The 22,854-nt window shown below is 41.7% G+C and overlaps 1 protein-coding gene and 3 long non-coding RNA genes across 7 annotated transcripts; 2 read left to right on the forward strand and 2 right to left on the reverse strand.

Moving 5' to 3' along the window:
* Window positions 1–707: 707 nt before the first annotated feature.
* Window positions 708–14,559, forward strand: LOC126985734 (eukaryotic translation initiation factor 2-alpha kinase 1-like). 3 transcript variants are annotated; one of them, XM_050840971.1, is made up of 11 exons: window positions 708–810; window positions 5,245–5,364; window positions 6,784–6,865; window positions 7,393–7,569; window positions 7,812–7,964; window positions 8,399–8,469; window positions 9,960–10,294; window positions 10,629–10,841; window positions 11,827–11,967; window positions 12,870–12,958; window positions 13,175–14,559. In XM_050840971.1, the coding sequence occupies exons 1-11, from the start codon at window positions 771–773 to the stop codon at window positions 14,151–14,153; spliced, it is 2,400 nt and encodes a 799-aa protein (XP_050696928.1). In that variant the 5' UTR covers window positions 708–770; the 3' UTR covers window positions 14,154–14,559. The 3 variants fall into 3 exon arrangements, with proteins under 3 accessions (XP_050696928.1, XP_050696930.1, XP_050696931.1); XM_050840973.1 differs by lacking the exon at window positions 708–810 and adding an exon at window positions 824–848; XM_050840974.1 differs by lacking the exon at window positions 708–810 and having other exon boundaries at window positions 5,323–5,471.
* On the reverse strand, window positions 12,940–14,055 carry LOC126985736 (uncharacterized). The gene is made up of 4 exons (XR_007738997.1): window positions 13,907–14,055; window positions 13,556–13,699; window positions 13,286–13,348; window positions 12,940–13,078 (listed from the first exon to the last, which is right to left on the reverse strand). It is a non-coding gene; the product is annotated as an uncharacterized LOC126985736 (long non-coding RNA).
* Window positions 14,560–14,959: 400 nt separating the features above from the next.
* LOC126985735 (uncharacterized) lies at window positions 14,960–15,954 on the reverse strand. Of its 2 annotated transcripts, none has more exons than XR_007738996.1 (3): window positions 15,807–15,954; window positions 15,423–15,536; window positions 14,960–15,159 (listed from the first exon to the last, which is right to left on the reverse strand). It is a non-coding gene; the product is annotated as an uncharacterized LOC126985735 (long non-coding RNA). The 2 variants fall into 2 exon arrangements; XR_007738995.1 differs by having other exon boundaries at window positions 15,672–15,820.
* Window positions 15,955–18,761: 2,807 nt separating this feature from the next.
* On the forward strand, window positions 18,762–21,005 carry LOC126985737 (uncharacterized). The gene is made up of 2 exons (XR_007738998.1): window positions 18,762–18,876; window positions 19,057–21,005. It is a non-coding gene; the product is annotated as an uncharacterized LOC126985737 (long non-coding RNA).
* The last annotated feature ends 1,849 nt before the right edge of the window (window positions 21,006–22,854 follow it).

Here is a 22,854-nt window from a genome sequence, read left to right on the forward strand (position 1 = left end):
GAAGAGTAGAGGAGTGGGGAAGTTATGAAGAAGAGAAGGAGAAGAAATGTAGAGGAATGAAGTTGAGAAGAGGAAAAGAGGTATAGTGTTAATTTGTTGATACTAATGAAAGAAAGAGAAGAGAAAGGAGGAAGAGGAAGAGGAGTGAGGAAGTAATGAAGAGAAGGAGATTGGGAAGTTATCAAGAAAAAAGGAAAGAGAAGCGAGGTATAGTACCAATATCCTGTGATGTCGAGAAATTAATATAAAGGAAGAGAAGTGAAATAAAGGAATGACAATGCTTAGAGGGCTGACAAATGAGCATAAATGAATAAAAAAGTAACATAAAGGAGTCCCAATGTTCTGTAAGCCCAGTAAATGTAAAAGAAAACAAGGGAGTGGTGTAGATATGGCAACAGTGCAATGAGTTGACCGCGAACGTGAATTTTAAAACCGCTTCACAAGTTTTCCTCCTCTCAAGTGTGAAGTGCATGACCCTCGATATAGCGCACAGATGTAGTGAAATTAACCATGGATAAATGACAGGTTGCAAAATATCACAAGAAACACGAATAATTAGAGAAAACAAGCAGAAGTGTACGCGTGTGTGTGTGTGTGTGTGTGTGTGTCCAAGTGTGTATGTGTATGTGTGTGTGTGTGTGTGTCCTATCAGTGAAGTCACGTGTTATAACCAGCTGTGTGGGGTAAGGGGGTAGGGAGGGGCATGGGTGGGTAAGGAGGGCGCCATTTCCTTGCCCTCACGTCAGTAGTTACCCAGCAAGCATAGAAGGATGTACTCACTCTCGTCTCCAGGAATATATTGTTCAAGAAGTAACTATATACGGGCCTGTAGTTATATGAGTGATGTGGTATGTGTGTGTTAATGAATGAGGGGGGATTTACAACGCTAGTATTCGCCTCAGTGGTAGGATTTTAACTAAAGTGTAATGTGGTTCCTGTAACGTACGTGTATTCGCTTTGTTGCTGTTGTGATTTTTATTTTTTTTCTCTATTTTATTATTAATTGTTCCTTCACTTCTTTCATTTTAAGTTAAGTATAATATGGTTCCTGTAATGTACGTGTATTAATTCGCTCTGGTGCTGTTTAGCGATTTTTTTTTCTTTATTTTATTATTAATTGTTCCTACACTTCTTTCATTTTAAGTTAAGTATAATATGGTTCCTGTAATGTACGTGTATTAATTCGCTCTGGTGCTGTTTAGCGATTTTTTTTTATTGTTTCCTTCCTATATTTTATCCACATCTCGCTTCTTTGTCTCCCTCCTTTCTTCCTATACTTCCATTATTCCTCTTAGTCTTCGTTCACTTCTTTCTTAACTCATCTCTTCTCATCCCACATCCACACCATCTCAACCTTTCCTCATGTGCTTCTTTTATTGCTTCTGTAACTCAAGGAAAGCACAAGAAATGAGTCTTAGAAGGTATGGACATGGGGAATATAATGTTGTATGTATATAAGAGTGTCTATGCTTCTCTTATAAAATTCTCACAAACGCTGGTTCAAGACACTCCGCTTCCCTTCCTCTCTCCCTTGCACTCTCTCTCTCGTACGGTATAATATTCTTCTAAAAGCACTTCCACACACCGTCTACAACTTGCTTTACTCTCTCTCTCTCTCTCTCTCTCTCTCTCTCTCTCTCTCTCTCTCTCTCTCGTTTTACTTGCAACAATAAACAATCAATCAATCATCAATCAACCTCAAATCAGAAACGATAAAACTTCAGGCGTCTCCTCTTATAAATTACACTTAAAGAATCATATTCCTACACGAGAGAAGATTTAAAGAACGGTAGTGTTAGTTTTGCTGCTGATAAAGGAATGTAAAGGAAGAGAATTTAGAGGTAGAGGAGTGAGGAAGTAATGAAGAGATTGGGAGAGATTGACAAGGCTTTCGTAGGAGTAGCAAGCTTTTTTTTATTATTGTTTTCTTTTTTGTGTGTGCCCTTGAGCTGTCTCCTTTGTTGTAAAAAAAAAAAAAAGTTGAACCAGGGGTAGTTTTAGGGTCATATTGAGACATTTCGCCGCCCGAGAACACATATTTGACAAGGCTTTCGTAGGAGTTGTGGGCATTTCCAGGGCTAGTTTTATGGTCGTATTCAGACATTTCGCCGCCCAAGAACACATATTTGACAAGGCTTTCGTAGGAGTTGTGGGCATTTCCAGGGGTAGTTTTATGGTCGTATTCAGAGACATTTCGCCGCCCAAGAACACATATTTGACAAGGCTTTCGTAGGAGTTGTGGGCATTTCCAGGGGTAGTTTTATGACCCTGGTGGTAGTTTGATCCTTCCTCTGTACCCTGAGCAATAAGAAAACACTAATTAGAACCTGATTGATCCCCCTTTGACCTTTAGATATAGCTGATGTGAGAAGGCAAACTGTCGTGTAATACCAGCCTTATTTTATGGCCCTGGTGGTGGTAGTCTGACCCTTCCTCTGTACCGCGAACCTAAAAAAAGCACTCATTAGAACCCGACTGATTTCTCTTATTTTGGCCTTTGGGAATAATAATAATAATAATAATTGACGTGAAAGGCTGAAGCATTGCCAATCTTGAGTCTTCATAAAGTAGATGGACTATTTTTATTTATTTATTTATTTAATTTTTTGGGGGTGCTATCTAGGCAAGGTCACATTATCCTTCCTTTGTCTGTATTTCCTTCTGCCTATGACTTAAACGCTTTCAAGAGGAGAGTATCAAGCCATCAGCCCATGCAAATTTGACCCTCTTTTTGGCTAATCTATTATCTAAGTGCAGGGCCCGAATTTACAATTAATCTTAAACCGCTAAGTTTGACTTTAGGGCGAGTTAAACTTTATTCTTCATCTTATCCCTCATAAGTTGATCTTAGCTGACGGGATATTTTAGGCGGGCCCAAACCCGTCTTAAGGAGCCTAAGTCGAACTTCAGTCGCCAAGATGGCCGAACGTCAACAAGCCCGTCAGCGCCTAGAGAAGACTTTTCAAGAGCGAAGAGACATTCTGAATACTTTGAGTGACGCAGAACTATTGAAACGCTACAGACTGGATCGTGCAGGAGTACTGTTCGTAACGGATTTGGTGAGAGGGGCCCTGCAAAGCCCTACTTCAAGGAGTTTTGCATTGACACCCGAAATGAAAGTAATTATTACACTGCGTTACTTAGCAACGGGGAAAATGCAGATGTGTAACAGTGATGATCTTGGTCCATCACAGTCGTCAGTAAGCAAAGCGATCACCGATACCCTCAAGGCACTTACACAACCAGCCATACTTGTCCAATTCATTCGATTTCCTCGCACCGTCCCTTAAATCCGAGAAAAACAACAAGAATTTGTGCAAGTTGCAAACTTCCCTGGCATTGTTGGTGTAATAGATTGCACGCATGTCAGGATACCCCCAGGGAATATGAAGCAGACTATGTCAACAGGAAGAATTTCCATAGCATAAACACACAATTAGTGTTTGATGCCAAATATAATATTCTTAATGTTGTAGCTAATTGGCCTGGGTCCACTCATGATGCTCGTATTTGGCGTGAGAGTGGCCTCAAACGCATGTTTGAGGATCATCGTATACCACCGGATTCATGTCATCTATTAGGGGACAGTGGCTACCCTTGCAGACGGTATCTGTTGACTCCCTTCCCTCTACTATGTGTAGTGTGTGGCAGTCTCTCCAATTCACTCCCCTTTTCCTCTTGGGAGAAGTGAAAGCGGCAATATTTTCCATGATTACTTCGTCAGAGGGAGGGTGATGCAAGAATGAGGAAGACGAACAGGAACGCGTGTCCGTGTTTACATTCAAGAGAAAAAAAAAAAATCACCTTGCGCGGATGATAAACGTAACCTTTATTTTATAAATACTACCTTATTATGCCCATATTTCTGAAGTATATCATCATGTAACATTGATAAAGTAGTATTACTACATATTCAATCACTGAAGTGTCGCAATTCTGCAATTTAAAAAATACATCTTTTGCCAGGACAAATTTTCATACTGGATCAGCTGCTGAGTGAAGTTGAACTTATTTTTTCATTTAAGCTCAGCTATAAGTTAAACTTGAGATTCAGTGGAACTTTTAAGTTAAAGATTAAGATTAATTGTAAATTCGGGCCATGGCATACCAGGTATTAATCGGGGGTTATGTCCCTTCTCCTATAATTCCTTCCCCTTCTGTCTCTCTCCGGCATACGACCACAGATGTTGCGCCGACTAAATGGAACCTTCCTTTTCCTCTATCCTGTATATAAAAAAAGGGTATATTTAGTGCCCATAACAACACAGACACAACACCCCCTTTGTTCTACCACCCAGGGCAGGAAATCTTTGCTCCTGTTCCCTTATCTGCTTATCTTGATGTAAATAAACAAGATATGTATGGACATGTTTTGTTGTTAGGCAGATATGAGGCAAGACATCCCAGGCAGTACTTGTCAGACACATGTTGCAGTCTTTATCAGGGCTTATCTTTTGTTCAGGCACAATACGTATAGATACTGTAAGCTGAAGTGTCCTATCCAGCAAGTACGATTATCCGCGGTGCAGTGGTTATTACGCCTATCTACAAATCCGCTAGTCTTTGTTTGATATCAGTTAGCTATTCCTCCTGTTCATCCTCCCTTCTTTTTCTCATCTCTCATTCCTTCACAGTCTTAAGCCAAACCCATCCTTTCATTCCTCTTCTAATCCTTCATTCCTTCAGAGTCGTAAGCTAACCAACCCTCTCTCTCATTCCTTCACAGTCGTAAGCCAAACCCATCCTTTCATTCCTCTTCTAATCCTTCATTCCTTCAGAGTCGTAAGCCAAACCCATCCTTTCATTCCTCTTCTAATCCTTCATTCCTTCAGAGTCGTAAGCTCACCAACCCTCTCTCTCATTCCTTCACAGTCGTAAGCCAAACCCATCCTTTCATTCCTCTTCTAATCCTTCATTCCTTCAGAGTCATAAGCTAACCAACCCTCCTCTTTCTATGTCATTCCCTTCTGCCTGTCATTCTGTCTTTCATCTTTGTCTTTCTTTGTCTCATTCTTCTTTCTGCCATTCTATAATTTCCTTCTTTCTGTAATTTCCTTCTTTCTGTTATTTTCTCATTCCTGTCATTCCCTCGATCAATCCTCTCTGTCATTCCCTCATTCCTCTCTCATTCCTTCCTCTCTCCTCCCTCATTCCTTCCTCCTCCCTCATTCCTCTCATTCCTTCCTCCTCCCTCATTCCTCCTCTCATCCCTCATACCCTAACCATCCCTCTCCGCCTTTCCAGACACCCACTCCTCTGGCCCTGCCCCCTCCACCCGCCCCTTCATGGATTGGAGGTCCTTAGCGCGGGTGCAACAACTCCTGCAGGACGCCGCGCCCAGCCAGAGGGAAAAACTCTTCTGGGGTAGGCAGCCACACCTCCTTGTGTAACTAAAGGAACCGCTCGCTCTCTCCCCATGATCCTTAGCTTCCTATAGCCATGGATTAAGAGAGAGAGAGGAAAAGATCAATGTACGTTTTTGTTGGGAATAGTGCATGTGTGTGTGTGTGTGTGTGTGTGTGTGTGTGTGTGTGTGTCAAGGTCTTATTTCCATTTCTTCCTCATCCAGAATTTACTGTTTTTCATTCTCTCGGACACTTAAGTTTTGTATTTCATTTATTTATTTATTTTCTTGTGTGTGTGTGTGTGTGTGTGTCAAGGTCTTATTTCCATTTCTTCTTCATCCAGAATTATGTGTTTTTTATTCTCTGCGACACATTCAGTTTTTATTTCATTTATCTAGTTATTCTGTTTCATGTGTGTGTGTGTGTGTGTGTGTGCATGCCAAGATCTTGCTTCCATTTCTCCTTCACCCAGAATTTGGTGTTTCCATTCATTTATTTCATTTATTTATTTACTTCATTTCCAAGCATCCTTTCACACTTACTGAATTATGTGACCCTCCTCTTAAGTCATGCCATAGTTTATACCAGAAATGTTTAGCGTTAAGTTCACACAAGAGTCATAAGTAGCTTTCATAAGTTTATGGTAGATTTCGTAAGTTTATACAGAAATTCTTATCTTAAAGTGGTCAAATGCACTTCAATCTCTTATCTACCTCAGTTTTTGGTGTTGAATCTCTTTAATACATATCTAATACATTTTTTCTGTGCTATTTCCATCACCATTATCACTTAAATTTCCATTAGTAGTAGTAGTAGGGCATATTTACTTTTATTTATTTATTTATGTATTTTTTTTTTTTTTGTGTGTGTGTTTTTATATATAACAGTTATGCAAATCTAACATCTCACCCTTCTTTCCTTCTCTCCCTTCCTGCCTCCCTCTCTCCCTGCCTCCTCTCCCTCCCTTCCTGCCTCCCTTCTTTCCCTCTCTCCCTGCCTCCCATCTTTCCCTCTCTCCCTCCCTTCCTACCTACTTTCTTTCCTTCTCTCCCTGCCTCCCTTCCTTCCTGCCTCCTTTCTTTCCCTCTCTCCCTGCCTCCCCCACCCTTAACACCTTACCCTTCTTTCCTTCTCTCCCTGCCTCCCTCCCTCCCTTCCTGCCTCCCATCTTTCCCTCTCTCCCTGCCTCCCTTCCTATCTCCTTTTTTTCCTTCTCTCCCTGCCTCCCTTCCTTCCTGCCTCCTTTCTTTCCCTCTCTCCCTGCCTCCCTCACCCTGAACACCTTACCCTTCTTTCCTTCCTTCTCTCCTGCCTCCCTTCCCACCTCCCATCTTCCTCTCCCTGCCTCCTTTCTTTCCCTCTCTCCCTGCCTCCCCCACCCTTAACACCTTACCCTTCTTTCCTTCTCTCCCTGCCTCCCTTCCTCCCTCCCCCACAGACGTGTACACCCAGCTAGCCGAGTACTTTGGTCAGCCCCACTTGCCGCTGCAGAACCGAGACACCTACCGCAGCCTGGCCAGGTGAGTCTCCGCACCCCTATGCCTTACATGAGATAAAAGTTCAGGAGTTATTTTATGTCCATTTCTTTCTTCCTGTTTATTTTTTCCTGTATTTCCATTATTTTTATTGGTTTTCCTACATGTTTCTTTCTTCACTTTATCCTCCCTCTCTCTCCTTCCTTCAGTCCCTCCCTTTTTTTCTTTCTCTGTCTTCTTTACTTCCCACACTCCCTCCCTCGATCTCATTCTTACTGCCATAACCCGTTCCTTTCTCCCTTCTTTCTCTTCCTCCCTATACTTCCTTCACTCTCCATTTCTGTTCTCCCTTTTCTTCTTTCTTTTCCTCCCTCTCTCCTCCCTTCCTCCCTTTGTCTCATTCTCACTGGCATAATCCTTTCTCTCCTCCCTTTTCTTCTTTCCCTTCCTCCCTCCCTCTCTCCTTCCATCTCATTCTCTCTTGCACAACTCTATCTATTCTTCCTCCTCCTCCTCCTCCTCCCTCTCTCCACCCCCTCCATCTCATTCTGACCTCTCACCTTCATTCCCAGGCTGTCACCGAGTCCTTGGAACCAGGTAACTCTCTGCAACCGGACCTTAAGCAACAGGTACGAGGAGGAGTTTGAGGAGGTGATGGTGCTCGGCGACGGAGGGTTCGGACACGTGGTGAAGGCGCGAAACAGACTGGACGGCTGTTGCTACGCTATAAAGATAATTGACATGGAGGAGTGAGTGTTTGTTGATTGATTCATTTTCTCTCTCTCTCTCTCTCTCTTTTTTTTTTTTTTTTTTTTTTTTTTTTTTGGAGTTAAAATCAAGTGTTGAATTTTTGCATTTTGATTTTGACCTGACCGTAACACTCTTCTCTTCCTCCTCCTGTAACACTCCTCTTCCTCCTCCTGTAACACTCCTCTTCCTCCTCCGTAACACTCCTCTTCCTCCTCCGTAACACTCCTCTCTTCCTCCCCAGCAAGGGCAACGTATCCCCCGACCAGAGCCTACAGGAGGTGCGCGCCCTGGCCAAGCTGAACAACCCACGAGTGGTGCGCTACCACAATGCCTGGCTCCAGTGTGACCTGCGCGCCTGGCCTTCTGTGGGGTCATCTTCCGGGGGGACAGCCAGGTGAGGGGGGGGGGTTGACATTTATTTATTTATTTATTTATTTTATTTATTTATTTATTTATTTATTTTATTATTTTTTTTTTTCACTTTCCTTGTGTTTTTCTTCCCCTTTTTTCTCTTTCTTCCAATGATTTTTTTTCTTCTCCTTTTTTCTTCCCACTCACCCCTTTCCTTTTTTCTCTCCTTGTGCCCTTTGTTAACTCCCTGCCTCCCTCTGTCTCTCACAAAATAGATAAATAAATGTATAAGACCCTCAACAAACACTAAAAAAAATATGTGCGTTTTGTTTTTTGGGTGGATTTAAGTTAAGCATAAATGTAAGAAGGAATTAAGGGATCTTGAGATGTGTAGTGATGGGTGGGGGTTAAGTTAAGCATAAACATAAGAAGGAATGAACCGGTTTTGAGATGTATAGTGACGCTGTTTTCTTTCAGTGACTCGGAGGAGGAGGATGAAGAGGACAGCATCAGCAGGACCTCCAGGGACAGAAGCGATGATGAGAATGGTGAGTGTTATTCCTGTTCCCTGCGTTCACCCTATAGGAAAGGCTGGCTGGTCTGTTTACATTCACTTACCCTTACTTACTTACCTCTTTTTCTTCGTCTTCTTCATTTTCTTTGTTTTGGGATGAAGATGTGTATGAATTTATTTATTTATTTATTTATTTATTTATTTATTTATTTATTTTTTTACAGCTGAAAAAAAAAAATCTCATACACATCATTAATTTCTTCATCCCCAAACAAAGAAGGTAACGGCAAAGGGAGAGTTGTTATGGAGCAGCGGAATGAGTGAAACGCATTGCTCTTGAGATGGTCTGGTGAGGTGGTAAGGATGAATGAGGACTTCTTAGCACACCTTGGAGGAACACAGTTTTCTCATTCACTCACAAGACACATCCGTTTTTAATACAGTCGTCCCTCAAATAGTACGGTTTCCAATAGTTCAGTTTCGGTTTTATGTGTATTTTCATAGAAGATTTTTTTAGGATTTTTAAATTTCCCAACGAGCAGGAAATTTAAAAATCCGTATAAAACTGAAACCGAACTATGTGGAACCGTACTATTTGAGGAATGATTGTACACATCACTGGAAGAAGGAAACTTTCACATAATAATAATAGTAATAATAATAGTTTTGTTTCGCCCAGCGGCATATATAAAAAAACAGGACAAGCAAAACGAATGAGATCAAACGAGATACATAATGCTTAACCCAGTAGCAGCGGGGATTATGTTTCTTAATGGTCCCCCCAAGCGAGAAAAATTAGAAAAAATCAACCCCCACGCAAACCATTTCATAATGTATATCGAAGCATTTGCGATCAGATTATGTATCATCTATTTTAGGGGGTAAATATCATGGCACAAATTTAGCCCGTCGCTGCTACACGGTGAAGCCACAAAATTGGCCCGTCGCTGCTACTGGGTTAAATAATTGACAACTTAAAATTATATATGCAGAAGACTCGGCCACTCTTGATAAAAAAAAATTCTGGAGGATCAATTTTTATCATACAGTCACGGAATCATCTCTTTTTCAGCCTCTCATTCTGCTCTCTTTACCGGAGCAGTGCATAGCTGGCTCTTTTGTTTCTTTATGTTTCTGCCCTTGAGGTGGTTTCTTTGCCGTAAGGAAAAAAGAAAAGTAAAATCCAGTCTTGAAGCAAACCATTCCAGACGGACACAACTTTCCTGTACGTTCACAAGGCACCCATTTTTAAGGCACACCAGCTGGTATTACAAGACACTTTCCCTTCTCACATCACCTATTTCTAAAGGTCAAAGGGGGATATCAATCAGGTTCTAATGAGTGTTTTTTAGGCTCAGGGTACAGAAGGAGGGTCAAACTACCACCAGGGTCATAAAACTACTACTGGAAATGCCCACAACTCCTGCGAAAGCCTTGTCAAATAGGTGTTCTTGGGCGGCGAAGTGTCTTATAATATGACACACCATCTCTCCATGCCATCATTTACACACGTTCTTATTACAGGTGTGGTCCCAAGCCTCCCATCATGTCACCAGGGGAGCCACGTGTCCGCCGATGACAGCGTTGTATTCCAGTCTTTAGGCAACGGGCAACAGCGCTCAGGGGGAGGGTCACCCATGGCACTCCAACCATACCGCCCCCGCCAGGCAGTGCCGCGCCCCAGGAAGACTCTATACATCCAGATGGGGCTGTGTGGGGAGTCGCTGAAGGAGTGGCTGGACCAGAGGAACATGAACACTGAACCCGTGGCCAAGGACAGGTGTATGGGGATCTTCAGGGAGTTGACGGAGGCTTTGACCTACATCCATGACCTGGGCCTCATACACAGAGACGTCAAGGTAGGGTCAGGTCATGTTAAGTTAGATTCCATTCTTTGCTTCATCATAAAAATAATAAATAAACTAACCTAACCTAACATGCCCCGGGTGGTAGATACAGGGACGTCAAGGTAGGTCAGGTCATGTTAAGTTAGATTCCATTCTTTGCTTCATCATAAAAATAATAAATAAACTAACCTAACCTAACATGCCCCGGGTGGTAGATACAGGGACGTCAAGGGGAGGTCAGGTCAAGTTAGATTCCATTCTCTGTTTTGCGTTTTTCTCTTCTGCTATAAAAAGAATAAATAAACTAGCCTAACCTAACCCGCCCACTCTCCCTTCATCCCCACAGCCAGCAAACATCTTCTTCACCCTCGAGGGCCACCACCACCACATCCAGCTGGGGGACTTTGGGCTGGCCAAGCAGAGCGTTCAGCCGCCCACGTCACGCCTCGGTGCCGACCTTGACCTTGTACCCGTTTTAGCGCAGTGGAACACCAGTCGCGTCGGCACCAAGCTTTATACGGCTCCGGAGGTGGACAGGGGCAGCAACTATGGGCAAAAGGTGAGGGAATGTGTGCAAATATATGTTTTTCTCTCCCCCTCCTACACACACACACACACACACACACACACACACACACACACACATACACACACTAAAAGAAAGAAATTACCACCAGGAACACAAAAGGACATAGTAAAAAATTGAGGAAGGGAAGATGCTTGAGAGACATAAAGAAATATAGTTTCCCGCAAAGAAATATAAAGGTTTGGAACAGACTAAGTGAGGATGTAGTATCGGCGAAGAGTGTGCAAAGCTTTAAAGGAAAAGTTGGATAAATGTAGACATGGAGACGGGACCACACGAGCGTAAAGCCCAGGCCTGTAAAACTACAACTAGGTAAATACACACACACACACACACACACACACACACACACACACACACACACACACCTTCTGGATACTGTTTTATTTTTTTTATTTTTTTTTTTTTTTATGATGCAGTTCTTAGAGGGCAGAATAGGCTCCCAAATATTGTATCTGCTCTTTGTGGTATTGTCCCATCTTTCAAACAAGTTTATTTACTTTTTCCCGTATCTGTTATGTCAGTAGGAACATTAAGCGAAGAAGGAAAAGAAGTCCAAGAATAGGTTCCCAGTTTTCGCATCTCTGCTCTCCGTGGCAGTGTCCCGTCATTCAAACTACAGTTGTCCCTCAAATAGTACAGTTTCCAATAGTTCGGTTTTGGTTTTATGTGTTTTTTCATTGAAGATTTTTTTAGGATTTTTAAATTTCCTGACAAGCCAGAAATTTAAAAATCCTAAAAAATCTACGACAATCCATATAAAACCGTAATCGAGCTATTGGAAACTGTACTATTTGACGGACTACTGTATTTCATTTACTCTTCTATGGGTTAGTTATATTAAAGAGTCGGCCCCCAATCATTTTATCTCTGCCATTCATCACAGTGTCCCATCATTTATTTTAGTTACTTTTTTATGAGGTTCAAATTATTATATCATGCCCCTCCCCTCCCCCAGAGTGATATGTTTAGCGCGGGCATCACCCTGCTGGAGCTGCTCTCGTCCTTCGCGACCAACCACCAAAGGGTTCAAGAAATCAAGCACCTGAGGGAGGAGCGACGCCTTGACCCAGAGCTGAGACGCAGGTGGCCAGATATCGTGAGTACTTCTCGGCCCATGTCTTGAATTTTGCTGCTTTAACTTTATAGGTCTGGAAAGTTTGCTGCAGTGACTCAAAAGATGCACGACCCAGGCAGTAGAGATGAGCCATTCGAGAGGTGCTTGTGGTTTTGGCAGGATGGATGTTGAGTGCACAACCATGGAAGTGTTTATAAATGATGCAAGAGAGAGGGAAGAAATTGTTAAGTTGTAGAGATGTTTTAGCACAACCTCAGGTGGTATGAAGAGTTCACAGCCATTAAAGTGTTTATGTTTTATGGGGAGGCATTGGCTGAATGGTCAGCGTGCACAGCCTATCAACCCAGACTCTAGCTAAACTCTAAAGAGGATTAAGTGGAGTTCCAAGAGGCAGCATGAGCCAAGCACAGAATGGGACAAATTTAATCTTGCCTGCACCACTAGTGAGCTGGGGCGACCAACACACACACACACTAAAAGAAAGAAATTACCACCAGGAACACAAGAGGACATAGTAAAAAATTGAGGAAGGGATGATGCTTGAGAGACATAAAGAAATATAGCTTCCCGCAAAGAAATATAGAGGTTTGGAACAGACTAAGTGAGGATGTAGTATCGGCGAGGAGTGTGCAAAGCTTTAAGGAAAAGTTGGATAACTATAGATATAGAGACGGGACCATCATGATAGCTTACTGGTGCTATAGTTCCAACATAAAAAAAATAAAAAAATACCAATGCTTATGCTGTTGGCGCACAGGAAGACAGCATGCAGAATATTTGAGAAAAGCAGATAGGAGGTAGAGTGAGATGACTGTAGTTTGTAAGATGAAGTGCATGGTTAGGAGCAAGTGTGGACTCTTGGCATGGGTAGCTCTAAGGCCCCACTCACCCCCACCAACACTGCCCTTTCTCCCCCCACACAGGCCCTCTTGATCCTCCAACTCACCGACCCTGACCCAGCCAATCGCCCGTCATCAAAGGAGTTACTGACCTCGCCGCTCATTAATCCAAAACCACCGCTGTCTCCGGCTAACACCACAAGTTCCACCATCACCCCGACGGCTGTACCCCCAGACCCAGGACTCTCCAATAGGGTGCTTGCAATGGGAGAAGCAATCGGAAGTATCAAGACCTATAATTCAGAGGTTAATTGCGTTGACTCGGCCAATCGTCCATCATCGGAGAAGCTACTGACCTCACCGCTCTTAGATGCATTCCCACCTCCGCTGTCTCCGGCTAACACCGCGGGCACCACCATTGCCCCGACAACTGTACCCCCAGACCCAGGACTTTCCAATGGGGTGCTTGCAATGGGAGAAGCAATCAGGAGTATCAAGACCTATAATTCAGAGGTTAATTGCGTTGAGTCGACCAATCGCCCATCATCGGAGAAGCTACTGACCTCACCGCTCTTAGACCCATTCCCACCTCCGCTGTCTCCGGCTAACACCGCGGGCACCACCATTGCCTCGACAACTGTACCCCCAGACCCAGGACTTTCCAATGGGGTGCTTGCAATGGGAGAAGCAATCAAGAGTATCAAGACCTATAATTCGGAGGTTAATTGCATTGAGTCGACCAATCGCCCATCATCAGAGGAGCTACTGACCTCACCGCTCTTAGACGCATTCCCACCTCCGCTGTCTCCGGCTAACACCACGGGCACCACCATTGCCCCGACAGCTGTACCCCCAGACCCAGGACTTTCCAATGGGGTGCTTGCAATGGGAGGTGCAATCGGGGGTGTCGAGACCTATAATTCGGAGGTTAATTGCGTTGAGTTGACCAATCGCCCATCATCAGAGGAGCTACTGACCTCACCGCTCTTAGACACATTCCCACCACCGCTGTCTCCGGCTAACACCGCGGGCACCACCATTGCTTCGACAACTGTACCCCCAGACCCAGGACTTTCCAATGGGGTGCTTGCAATGGGAGGTGCAATCAGGGGCGTCAAGACCAATCGCTCGGAGGTTAATCACGTTGGAACATTAAATACGAACCCGGTTATGAGGTCGTTAGAAGTCAGTTACGTCACCGAAAGTTCCAGCGTGATTAATACGACTCGGCGCCAAATCTCGGATGCTGAAGAGAACGTCATTCTGAGGGAGGAAAATTCAAGGCTGAAGAGAGAGTTGGCGGAGCTCGAGCGCAAACTTCAACATCTTGGTGTCTCCAATTCCGCTCCACCAACACTCGACAAGTAGCGAAAGGAAATGCGCTTTAATGTAAACCCAACATATGTATACCAGTTTACTTTTTTTGCTTTTTCACGCTTGCTTTTAAAGACATGTAACCAAATAGTTTAGAGCATTTCCCGAGGCTAGAGCTAAACCTGCCCTCACACACACACCATTATAACCACCTAATTACGACTTAAAACCACAGAAACCCAGCTAGGCATACACAGCAATTTGATATTTTACTATAACAATTGTTTCTAAAAGTCGCACACACACACACACACACACACACACACACACACACCAACATGACAATTCACTTTTTTACGCTTGTTTTTGAAGATGTAACCAGTGTAGAGTATTTTCCGAACCAAGAACTCGGCCTACTCACACACACACACACACACACACACACACACACACACCAACATGACTACCCACCGCATAACCTAGGCCTATAACTCTACCAGCACTACACAGGCATAACAAACACTATCGCCGCTTAACACAACACAGCACATCATTATCCAAGAGCAACTTCATCGCCCTCCCTCTGCCCTGACTTCTACAATGCCTGGGTTGTCACACTATTCCTGGGGTTGGTATTATAAGACATTTTCACTTTTCACATCAACTATTTCTGAAGGTCAAAGAGGGGGTCATTCGGGCTCTAATGAGTGTTTCTTGAGGTTCACGGTACAGAGGAAGGGTCAGACTACCACCAGGGTCATAAAACTACCCCTGAAAATGCCCATAACAGCTATGAAAGCCTTGCCAAATGTGTGAACTTGGGCAACGATATGATTTAAAATATGTTTCTTGAGGTTCACGGTACAGAGGAAGGGTCAGACTACCACCAGGGTCATAAAACTACATCTGGAAATGCCCACAACTCCTATGAAAGCCTTGTCAAATGTGTGAACTTGGGCAACGATATGATTTAAAATATGTTTCTTGAGGTTCACGGTACAGAGGAAGGGTCAGACTACCACCAGGGTCATGAAACTACCCCTGAAAATGCCCACAACTCCTATGAAAGCCTTGCCAAATGTGTGAACTTGGGCGACGATATGATTTAAAATATGTTTCTTGAGGTTCACGGTATAGAGGAAGGGTCAGACTACCACCAGGGTCATAAAACTACCCCCCTAAATGCCCACAATGAAGCCTTGCCAAATGTGTGAACTTGGGCGACGATATAATTTAAAATATGTTTCTTGAGGTTCACAGTACAGAGGAAGGGTCAGACTACCACCAGGGTCATAAAACTACCCCTGAAAATGCCCACAACACCTATGAAAGCCTTGCCAAATGTGTGAACTTGGGCGACGATATGATTTAAAATATGTTTCTTGAGGTTCACGGTACAGAGGAAGGGTCAGACTACCACCAGGGTCATAAAACTACCTCTGGAAATGCCCACAACTCCTATGAAAGCGTTGTCAAATGTGTGAACTTGGGCAACGATGTGATTTAAAATATGTTTCTTGAGGTTCACGGTACAGAGGAAGGGTCAGACTACCACCAGGGTCATGAAACTACCCCTGAAAATGCCCACAACTCCTATGAAAGCCTTGCCAAATGTGTGAACTTGGGCAACGATATAATTTAAAATATGTTTCTTGAGGTTCACGGTACAGAGGAAGGGTCAGACTACCACCAGGGTCATGAAACTACCCCTGAAAATGCCCACAACTCCTATGAAAGCCTTGCCAAATGTGTGAACTTGGGCGACGATATGATTTAAAATATGTTTCTTGAGGTTCACGGTATAGAGGAAGGGTCAGACTACCACCAGGGTCATAAAACTACCCCTGAAAATGCCCATAACACCTATGAAAGCCTTGCCAAATGTGTGAACTTGGGCGACGATATGATTTAAAATATGTTTCTTGAGGTTCACGGTATAGAGGAAGGGTCAGACTACCACCAGGGTCATAAAACTACCCCTGGAAATGCCCACAACTCCTATGAAAGCCTTGCCAAATGTGTGAACTTGGGCGATGATATGTTAAATAAATAAATAAAATATGCCCCTTATATGTAACATGAGTACTGGTGAATGTGACGCAGGGAGGCACGGTACCGCAGCTGGGGTTTCGTACTTTGTTCACTATTATTTACTCTCCCATCCTGTTACTGTGGGGATAATCACTTTGAGGTTAGCAGTGAGAGAAGAGGCCAAGGCTATACCATATTGTTTTCTAGAGATTATATATATAGTCTAGCGAGGACAGTTTTACCACTAATTTACGTTGCTGTTGCATAATTTACGTTCGGCGATCACTCCACCCACGGCACTACGAAAAATAAAAATAATTATAGAACGTTGTGTTACAGAGTGGTTCAGGGAAATAATGTCAGCTTGTTATCCTTATATATATATAGCGAGGCACTCCCCCCCCAAAAAAGTGGTGCTAAAGTGTGGATCAGAGATTGTTGGCTTGTTCGTCCCTCCCTACACAATATTGAAAGCTTGATGTAAGAGAAAATAAATGGAAAGAATTGTTACGTTGTGGTTTGAAGGAATTGCTTGTCCCCACGCTGGTCACTCGGCTGTATGAGAAATGAAACCGAGAGGAGAGTGTCGATATAATGGTGCGAGGGGAAACATTATAGACATTACAGAGGAAAAGTTGAAGATGAAGAGCAATGTGGTAAGGGAAAGGTGGAAACAATTAGAAAAGCAAAACGACAAGGGAAAATGACATAGGAACATTAAAAGGGAAAAAAGTTGAAGAAGAAGAACATTGTGATTGGGAAAAGGTGGAAACAATAGGAAAACAAGAAGACAAGGGAAAACAACTTAGGAACATAACCGAAGAAAAACTGTAGAAGAGCATTGTGATTGGGAAAAGGTGGAAACAATAGGAAAAGGAAGACAAGGGAAAACAACATAGGAACATAACAGTGAAGAAAAATTGAAGAAAAAGAGCAGCTTGATCAGGAAAAGATGAAAACAGTATAGGAAAAGGAAGACAAGGGAAAACAACATAGGAACATAACAGTGAAGAAAAATTAAAGAAAACGAGCAGCATGTTAAGGAAAAGATGAAAAGAGAATAGGAAAAGAAAGACAAGAAAACAACATAGGAACATTGAAGGAAAAAAAATTACATACGAAAAGCATTATCATAAGGAAAAGATGAAAATATAAGAGGAAAAGCAGGACAAAGAAGATCATAGAAACATTACCAGGAAAAAAAACATAGACGCTAAACATCTTGACAGGGAAAACATGAAAACTGAATAGGAAAATCAAAAGGAAAACATCGCAGGATCACAAATCAGGGAAGAAAAAAAATAAAAATGAAGACCAGCAGTGTAGGGAAAGGCTGAAGAGGTACAGTAACATCATAAAAAAAAAAAAGCATAGGGTAAGGTTACAGGAACAGCTTACCCGTGTATTCTCAGCGAGGGCAAGACACGTGTGACCCTCATGGCTTGGATCTCGGCAATATACGTCCTTCCTTCTTGTCCGAGGCTGCCGAGTGTGGGAGAGTATGTGTACAGTTGTTCATTGTTACGGTACTGTGGACATAGTGTACATAAATGGGGACTGTGTGCGTGTGTGTGTGTGTGTATGTGTGTGTGTGCGTGTGAGGGGCAGCAGGACACTCCCCCACACCCAAATGCCGCCGCCACTATCGTCATTAGGGTGTGTTTGCCAGTTTGTACGCACTCCTCCGTTCGCGCCAAGAGAGAGCTGTGAAGTATCCTGGAGAAAAATTATCCAAGGTTCGAAGGTTAGCTATCGTTGAAGTGAGGATTGTTAACCCGGGAGCAGCGACGGGCCAAATTTCTGCCATGATAAAGACCCCCAAAAAATAGATGATGCATAAACTGATCCCAAATGCGTTGATATATATTATGAAATGGTTTGCGTGAGTGATGTTTTTTTTCTCATTAATTCGCTTAGAAGGGCCTTTAAGAAACATGATCCCCACAGCTACCGGGTTAAACGCTCTGTTGTTTTGAGAAAGGCTTATTTGGTATGTCGGTAAATAGTGCTTTGAAAACTTTAAGCTGAGGTCGAAAAATACAGCTGGGGTATGAAAATGCTTTGAAAAATAAGCTGATTTAGAAAAATGCTAAAAAAAAAGATATAGAAAAAACATTAAAGTAAAAATTAAACTAAACTAAATAATTGAAAAAGTAATATGCTTTGAAAAACTAGGCTGGTAAAAAATTTGTCTATTAAAAGATGGTATAGGTTTTTGAGTGATAAAGTGTTTCAATGTCACCTCAGTCTTATTTATTTATACATTGTTTATTTATTTTTCCTTGACTTGATTCACTGTGATGTTGTTTTTACCGCATTTGAACATTTCTGGCACACATGATTTCTTCCGGCAATATTATCTCTCTGTAAAGCTAAAGATTCTCATATCATTCTTTAATTAATCAGGCTTTTTATTTATTTATTTGTTTATTTATTTTTCCTTGACTTGATTCACTGTGATGTTGTTCTTACCGCATTTGAATTCCATTTCTTATGAGGCTCACATGATATTCTTCCAACTATTGTCTTGTTAGTAAAGCTAAAGATTCTCATATAATTCTTTAATTGATCGGGCTTTTTATTTATTTATTTGTTAGTAAAGGTCACATTTCCTATTTTTCTTATGGCTTGACTTGATATACTTCCAACTATTGTCTTGTTAGTAAAGGTCACATTTTCCTATATTCCCATCTTCTTATGAGGCTCGACAGTTGATATGCTTCCAACTATTGTCTTGTTAGTAAAGGTCACATTTTCCTATATTCCATTCTTTAATTAATCAGGCTTTTTATTTATTTATTTATTATTTTTTTAGCGGGTCTTTTTTTTATAAGTGGCTTTTTTTTACTTTCCTCTGCTCTCTTTGTTGCCCTTGAGCCGTCTCCTTCGCTGTAAAAAAAAAAAAAAAAAATCGCATTCGTCAAAGGTCACGTTTTCCTATATTCCCATCTTCTTATGAGGCTCGACAGTTGATATGCTTCCAACTATTGTCTTGTTAGTAAAGGTCACATTTTCCTATATTCCCATCTTCTTATGAGGCTCGACAGTTGATATGCTTCCAACTATTGTCTTGTTAGTAAAGGTCACATTTTCCTATATTCCCATCTTCTTATGAGGCTCGGCAGTCGACAATTTTTCTGCCAGCTTAGTTTTTCAAAGCATATTTCTTTTTCAATTACTTAGTTTAGTTAAATTTTTCGTTTTTTAATGTTTTTCTTAATCAACTTATATTTTCTTAGCATTTTTCTAAATCAGCTTATTTTTCAAAGCATTTTCATATCCCAGCTTAAAGTTTTCAAAGCACTATTTACCAATACACCAACTATTGTCTTGTTAGTGTGTACGAACTGGCAAACGCACCCCAACGACATCACACGACAATGTAAACGTCGCTCCGCTAACGTTTTCTACACGTGTTGTTACGAGCATGGGCCGGCCAGTGGAGGGCGGCATCGTGAGCACTGAGTTGTTATATATAGCCACACACATATACATAATATATATATATATACCATGTACAGCCACTGACACACCCTTACCCCCCGCCCTACCCCCGTCACTGTGTACATAGGAGCGTTGCTGGGTGGACAGTTGAAGGCCTAGCGTGAGGTCGTCTGTCCCGCTGCCGTCTCGAAGCTTCATTTGGTTTTAGCGCCGATTGGGTGTTGTTGCGAAAAGTCGTCTTGATTTCGGTTCACAATTGTTGCCAAATCCAGATTACGAAACTACAGTTGTTGCCAAAATCCAATTCCAAAAGTTCACAGTTGTTGCCAAAATCTAAATTCAAAAAGTTTACAATTGTTTCCAAATTCTGGATTACAAAATTATAGTCTTGCCAAAATCCAAATTCTGAGAGTACACAATTGTTGCCAAAATCTAAATTCTGAGAGTACACAATTGTTGCCAAAATCTAAATTCTGAGAGTACACAATTGTTGCCAAAATCTAAATTCTGAGAGTACACAATTGTTGCCAAAATCTAAATCCTTAATGTACACAATTGTTGCCAAAATCTAAATTCCGAGAGTACACAATTGTTGCCAAAATCCAAATTCCTAAAGTTTACATTTGCTACCCGATTCTGGATTACAAAATTACACAATTGTTGCCAAAATCTAAATCCTTAATGTACACAATTGTTGCCAAAATCTAAATTCCGAGAGTACACAATTGTTGCCAAAATCCAAATTCCTAAAGTTTACATTTGCTACCCGATTCTGGATTACAAAATTACACAGTCTTGCCAAAATTCAAATTCCAAAAGTTCACAATTGTTGCCAAAGTCTGAATTCCGAGAGTACACAGTTGTTGCCAAAATCCGAATTCCAAAAGTTCACATTGTTGTCAAATTCTGGATTACAAAATTATAGTCTTGCCAAAATCCGCATTCCAAAAGTTCAGAATTGTTGCCAAATTCTGGACTACAAAATTATAGTCTTGCCAATATCCGAATTCCAAAAGTTCACAATCGTTACCAAATCCTGATTCCAAAAGTTTACAATCATTACCAAATCCTGATTCCAAAAGTTCACAATCGTTACCAAATCCTGATTCCAAAAATTTACAATCGTTGCCAAAATCCTGATTCCAAAAGTTCACAATCGTTACCAAAATCCTGATTCCAAAAGTTTACAATCATTACCAAAATTCTGATTCCAAAAGTTTACAATCATTGCCAAAAATTCTCCCCGACTTGTCTAGTTTTAGCGAATTTGTGAGAATATTACGTACCGCCGCCGCCGCCGCCAACAACAGCAACAACATAAACAAAACCATACCAAAAAACTTTAATAGAGTGCTTTACATCCGTACTTGCATGACGTTAATTAATTTGTTTGTACATAATAATAATGATAATAATAAAGGTAGCATTCTGGACCTTGTTTGCATTGGCGTTATCTGCAGCACATGTCTCTCCGTGCCTACAGTGCCTGGGTTGGCTGAAGACTAAACCTAACATGAATACGTGATAATAGATAAGAGGTGATGATAAGTGATATTAGGTGCTAGACAACAGAGATGATCAATAAATGGTTCATGAAGTAAAACAAAGTACAGAAAGAGAGAATATGATTAACCCGGTAGCAGCGACGGGCCAGATTTGTGCCATGGTATAAACCCCCAAAAATAGATGATACATAATCTGATCACAAATGCTTTGATATGTATTATGAAATGGTTTGTGTGAGGGGTGATTTTTTCTCATTTTTCTCGCTTAGAGGGACCATTAAGAAACATGATCCCTGCTGCTACCGGGTTAAATAGGAAAGGAAAACAATGGATGTGGGTGTAGTGAAGTTGACAGGAATGAGAGAATGAGATGAAGTTGTAGAAGAAGTAAAATAAAATGAAAATTGGGAAAGGGAGGAAGGAAGAAGAGGAGAATAAGAGAAGGGAAAGGGAGAGATTGTCAAGGATGGGGGAGAGGAAAGAGCGACTGAAGGGAAGGGAAAGGATAATTAGAACGAGAGAATGAGATGAAGTTGTAGAAGAAGTAAAATAAAATGAAAATTGGGAAAGGGAGGAAGGAAGAAGAGGAGAATAAGAGAAGGGAAAGGGAGAGATTGTCAAGGATGGGAGAATAAGAGAAGGGAAAGGGAGAGATTGTCAAGGATGGGGGAGAGGAAAGAGCGACTGAAGGGAAGGGAAGGAAGAATGAGAACGAGAGAATGAGATGAATTAAATTGCAGAAGAAGAAGTAAAATAAAATGAAAGTATAGGGAAAGGGAGGAAGGAAGAAGAGGAGGGAAAAGAAGGGAAAGGGAGAAATTGTCATGGATGGGGGAGAGGAAAGAGCGACTGAAGGGAAGGGAAGGGAAGGGAGAATAGATTTAGAACAATGCAAAGATGACATTGAAGGGAGGGTTAGGAAGAAGGGAGAGAGTGAGAAAGGGAGGAAGGAAGAAGAGGAGGGAAAAGAAGGGAAAGGGAGAAATTGTCAAGGATGGGGGAGAGGAAAGAGCGACTGAAGGGAAGGGAAGGGAAGGGAGAATAGATTTAGAACAATGCAAAGAGGACATTGAAGGGAGGGTTAGGAGGAAGGGAGAGAGTGAGAAAGGGAGATAGGAGAGAAGGAAGAAGAGGATAATGACATGGATGAGAATGATGTAAGGGAACAGAAGGCGGGAAGTAAAAATGGAATAAAGAGGAAGGATAGAAAGTAATAAAATGAATGGAAATACTGGAAGATAACAGAAGGAAGAATGGGAAGGAATAGAATGAATGAAAAGACTGGAAAACAACACAAGGAATAGAATGAATGAAAATAGTACTGGAAGACAACGGAAGGGAGAATGGAAAGGAATAGATTGAATGGAAAGATTGGAAGGTGATGAAAGGAAGAAAAAGAAGTAATAAAATGAACAGAAATAAGAGAGGAAGGCAGCTGAAGAAAGAATGGGAAGAACTAGAATGAAAAACTACAGGGCAACAGAAGGGAGAGTGAAAAGAATTAGTGAAAGGCAATAGAAAGGTCGAGGGAAGGTTAAGGAATGCATTTTAAGGTTCCTGCTGTGTTTAAATTTGGCGCCATTCTACGTACGTTCATATTTTACATTTTTTTTTTTTTTTATAATTTCTCTGGAAGTTTTAAGTAAAATAAGGAAGAACATCATATTTGAAAGTAAGTAGAAGGGTCCAACGATAATGATGATAGTACTACTGCAAAAAAAATAACCATAAATAAAGTACTATCCAATATTTTACCTTTTATGGACATTATGTGC

This window comes from Eriocheir sinensis, chromosome 60 (assembly GCF_024679095.1).
Source record: "Eriocheir sinensis breed Jianghai 21 chromosome 60, ASM2467909v1, whole genome shotgun sequence".
Classification (NCBI taxonomy): Eukaryota; Metazoa; Arthropoda; class Malacostraca; order Decapoda; family Varunidae; genus Eriocheir; species Eriocheir sinensis.

Excerpts from the sequence above, each read along its gene's own strand:
- LOC126985734 (XM_050840971.1), top strand. The coding sequence starts at position 771 with ATGTACTCACTCTCGTCTCCAGGAATATATTGTTCAAGAA. Across the intron at positions 6,866-7,392 it reads ACCTACCGCAGCCTGGCCAG|GCTGTCACCGAGTCCTTGGA; the intron begins GTGAGTCTCCGC and ends CTTCATTCCCAG. Across the intron at positions 11,968-12,869 it reads GACGCAGGTGGCCAGATATC|GCCCTCTTGATCCTCCAACT; the intron begins GTGAGTACTTCT and ends CCCCCCACACAG.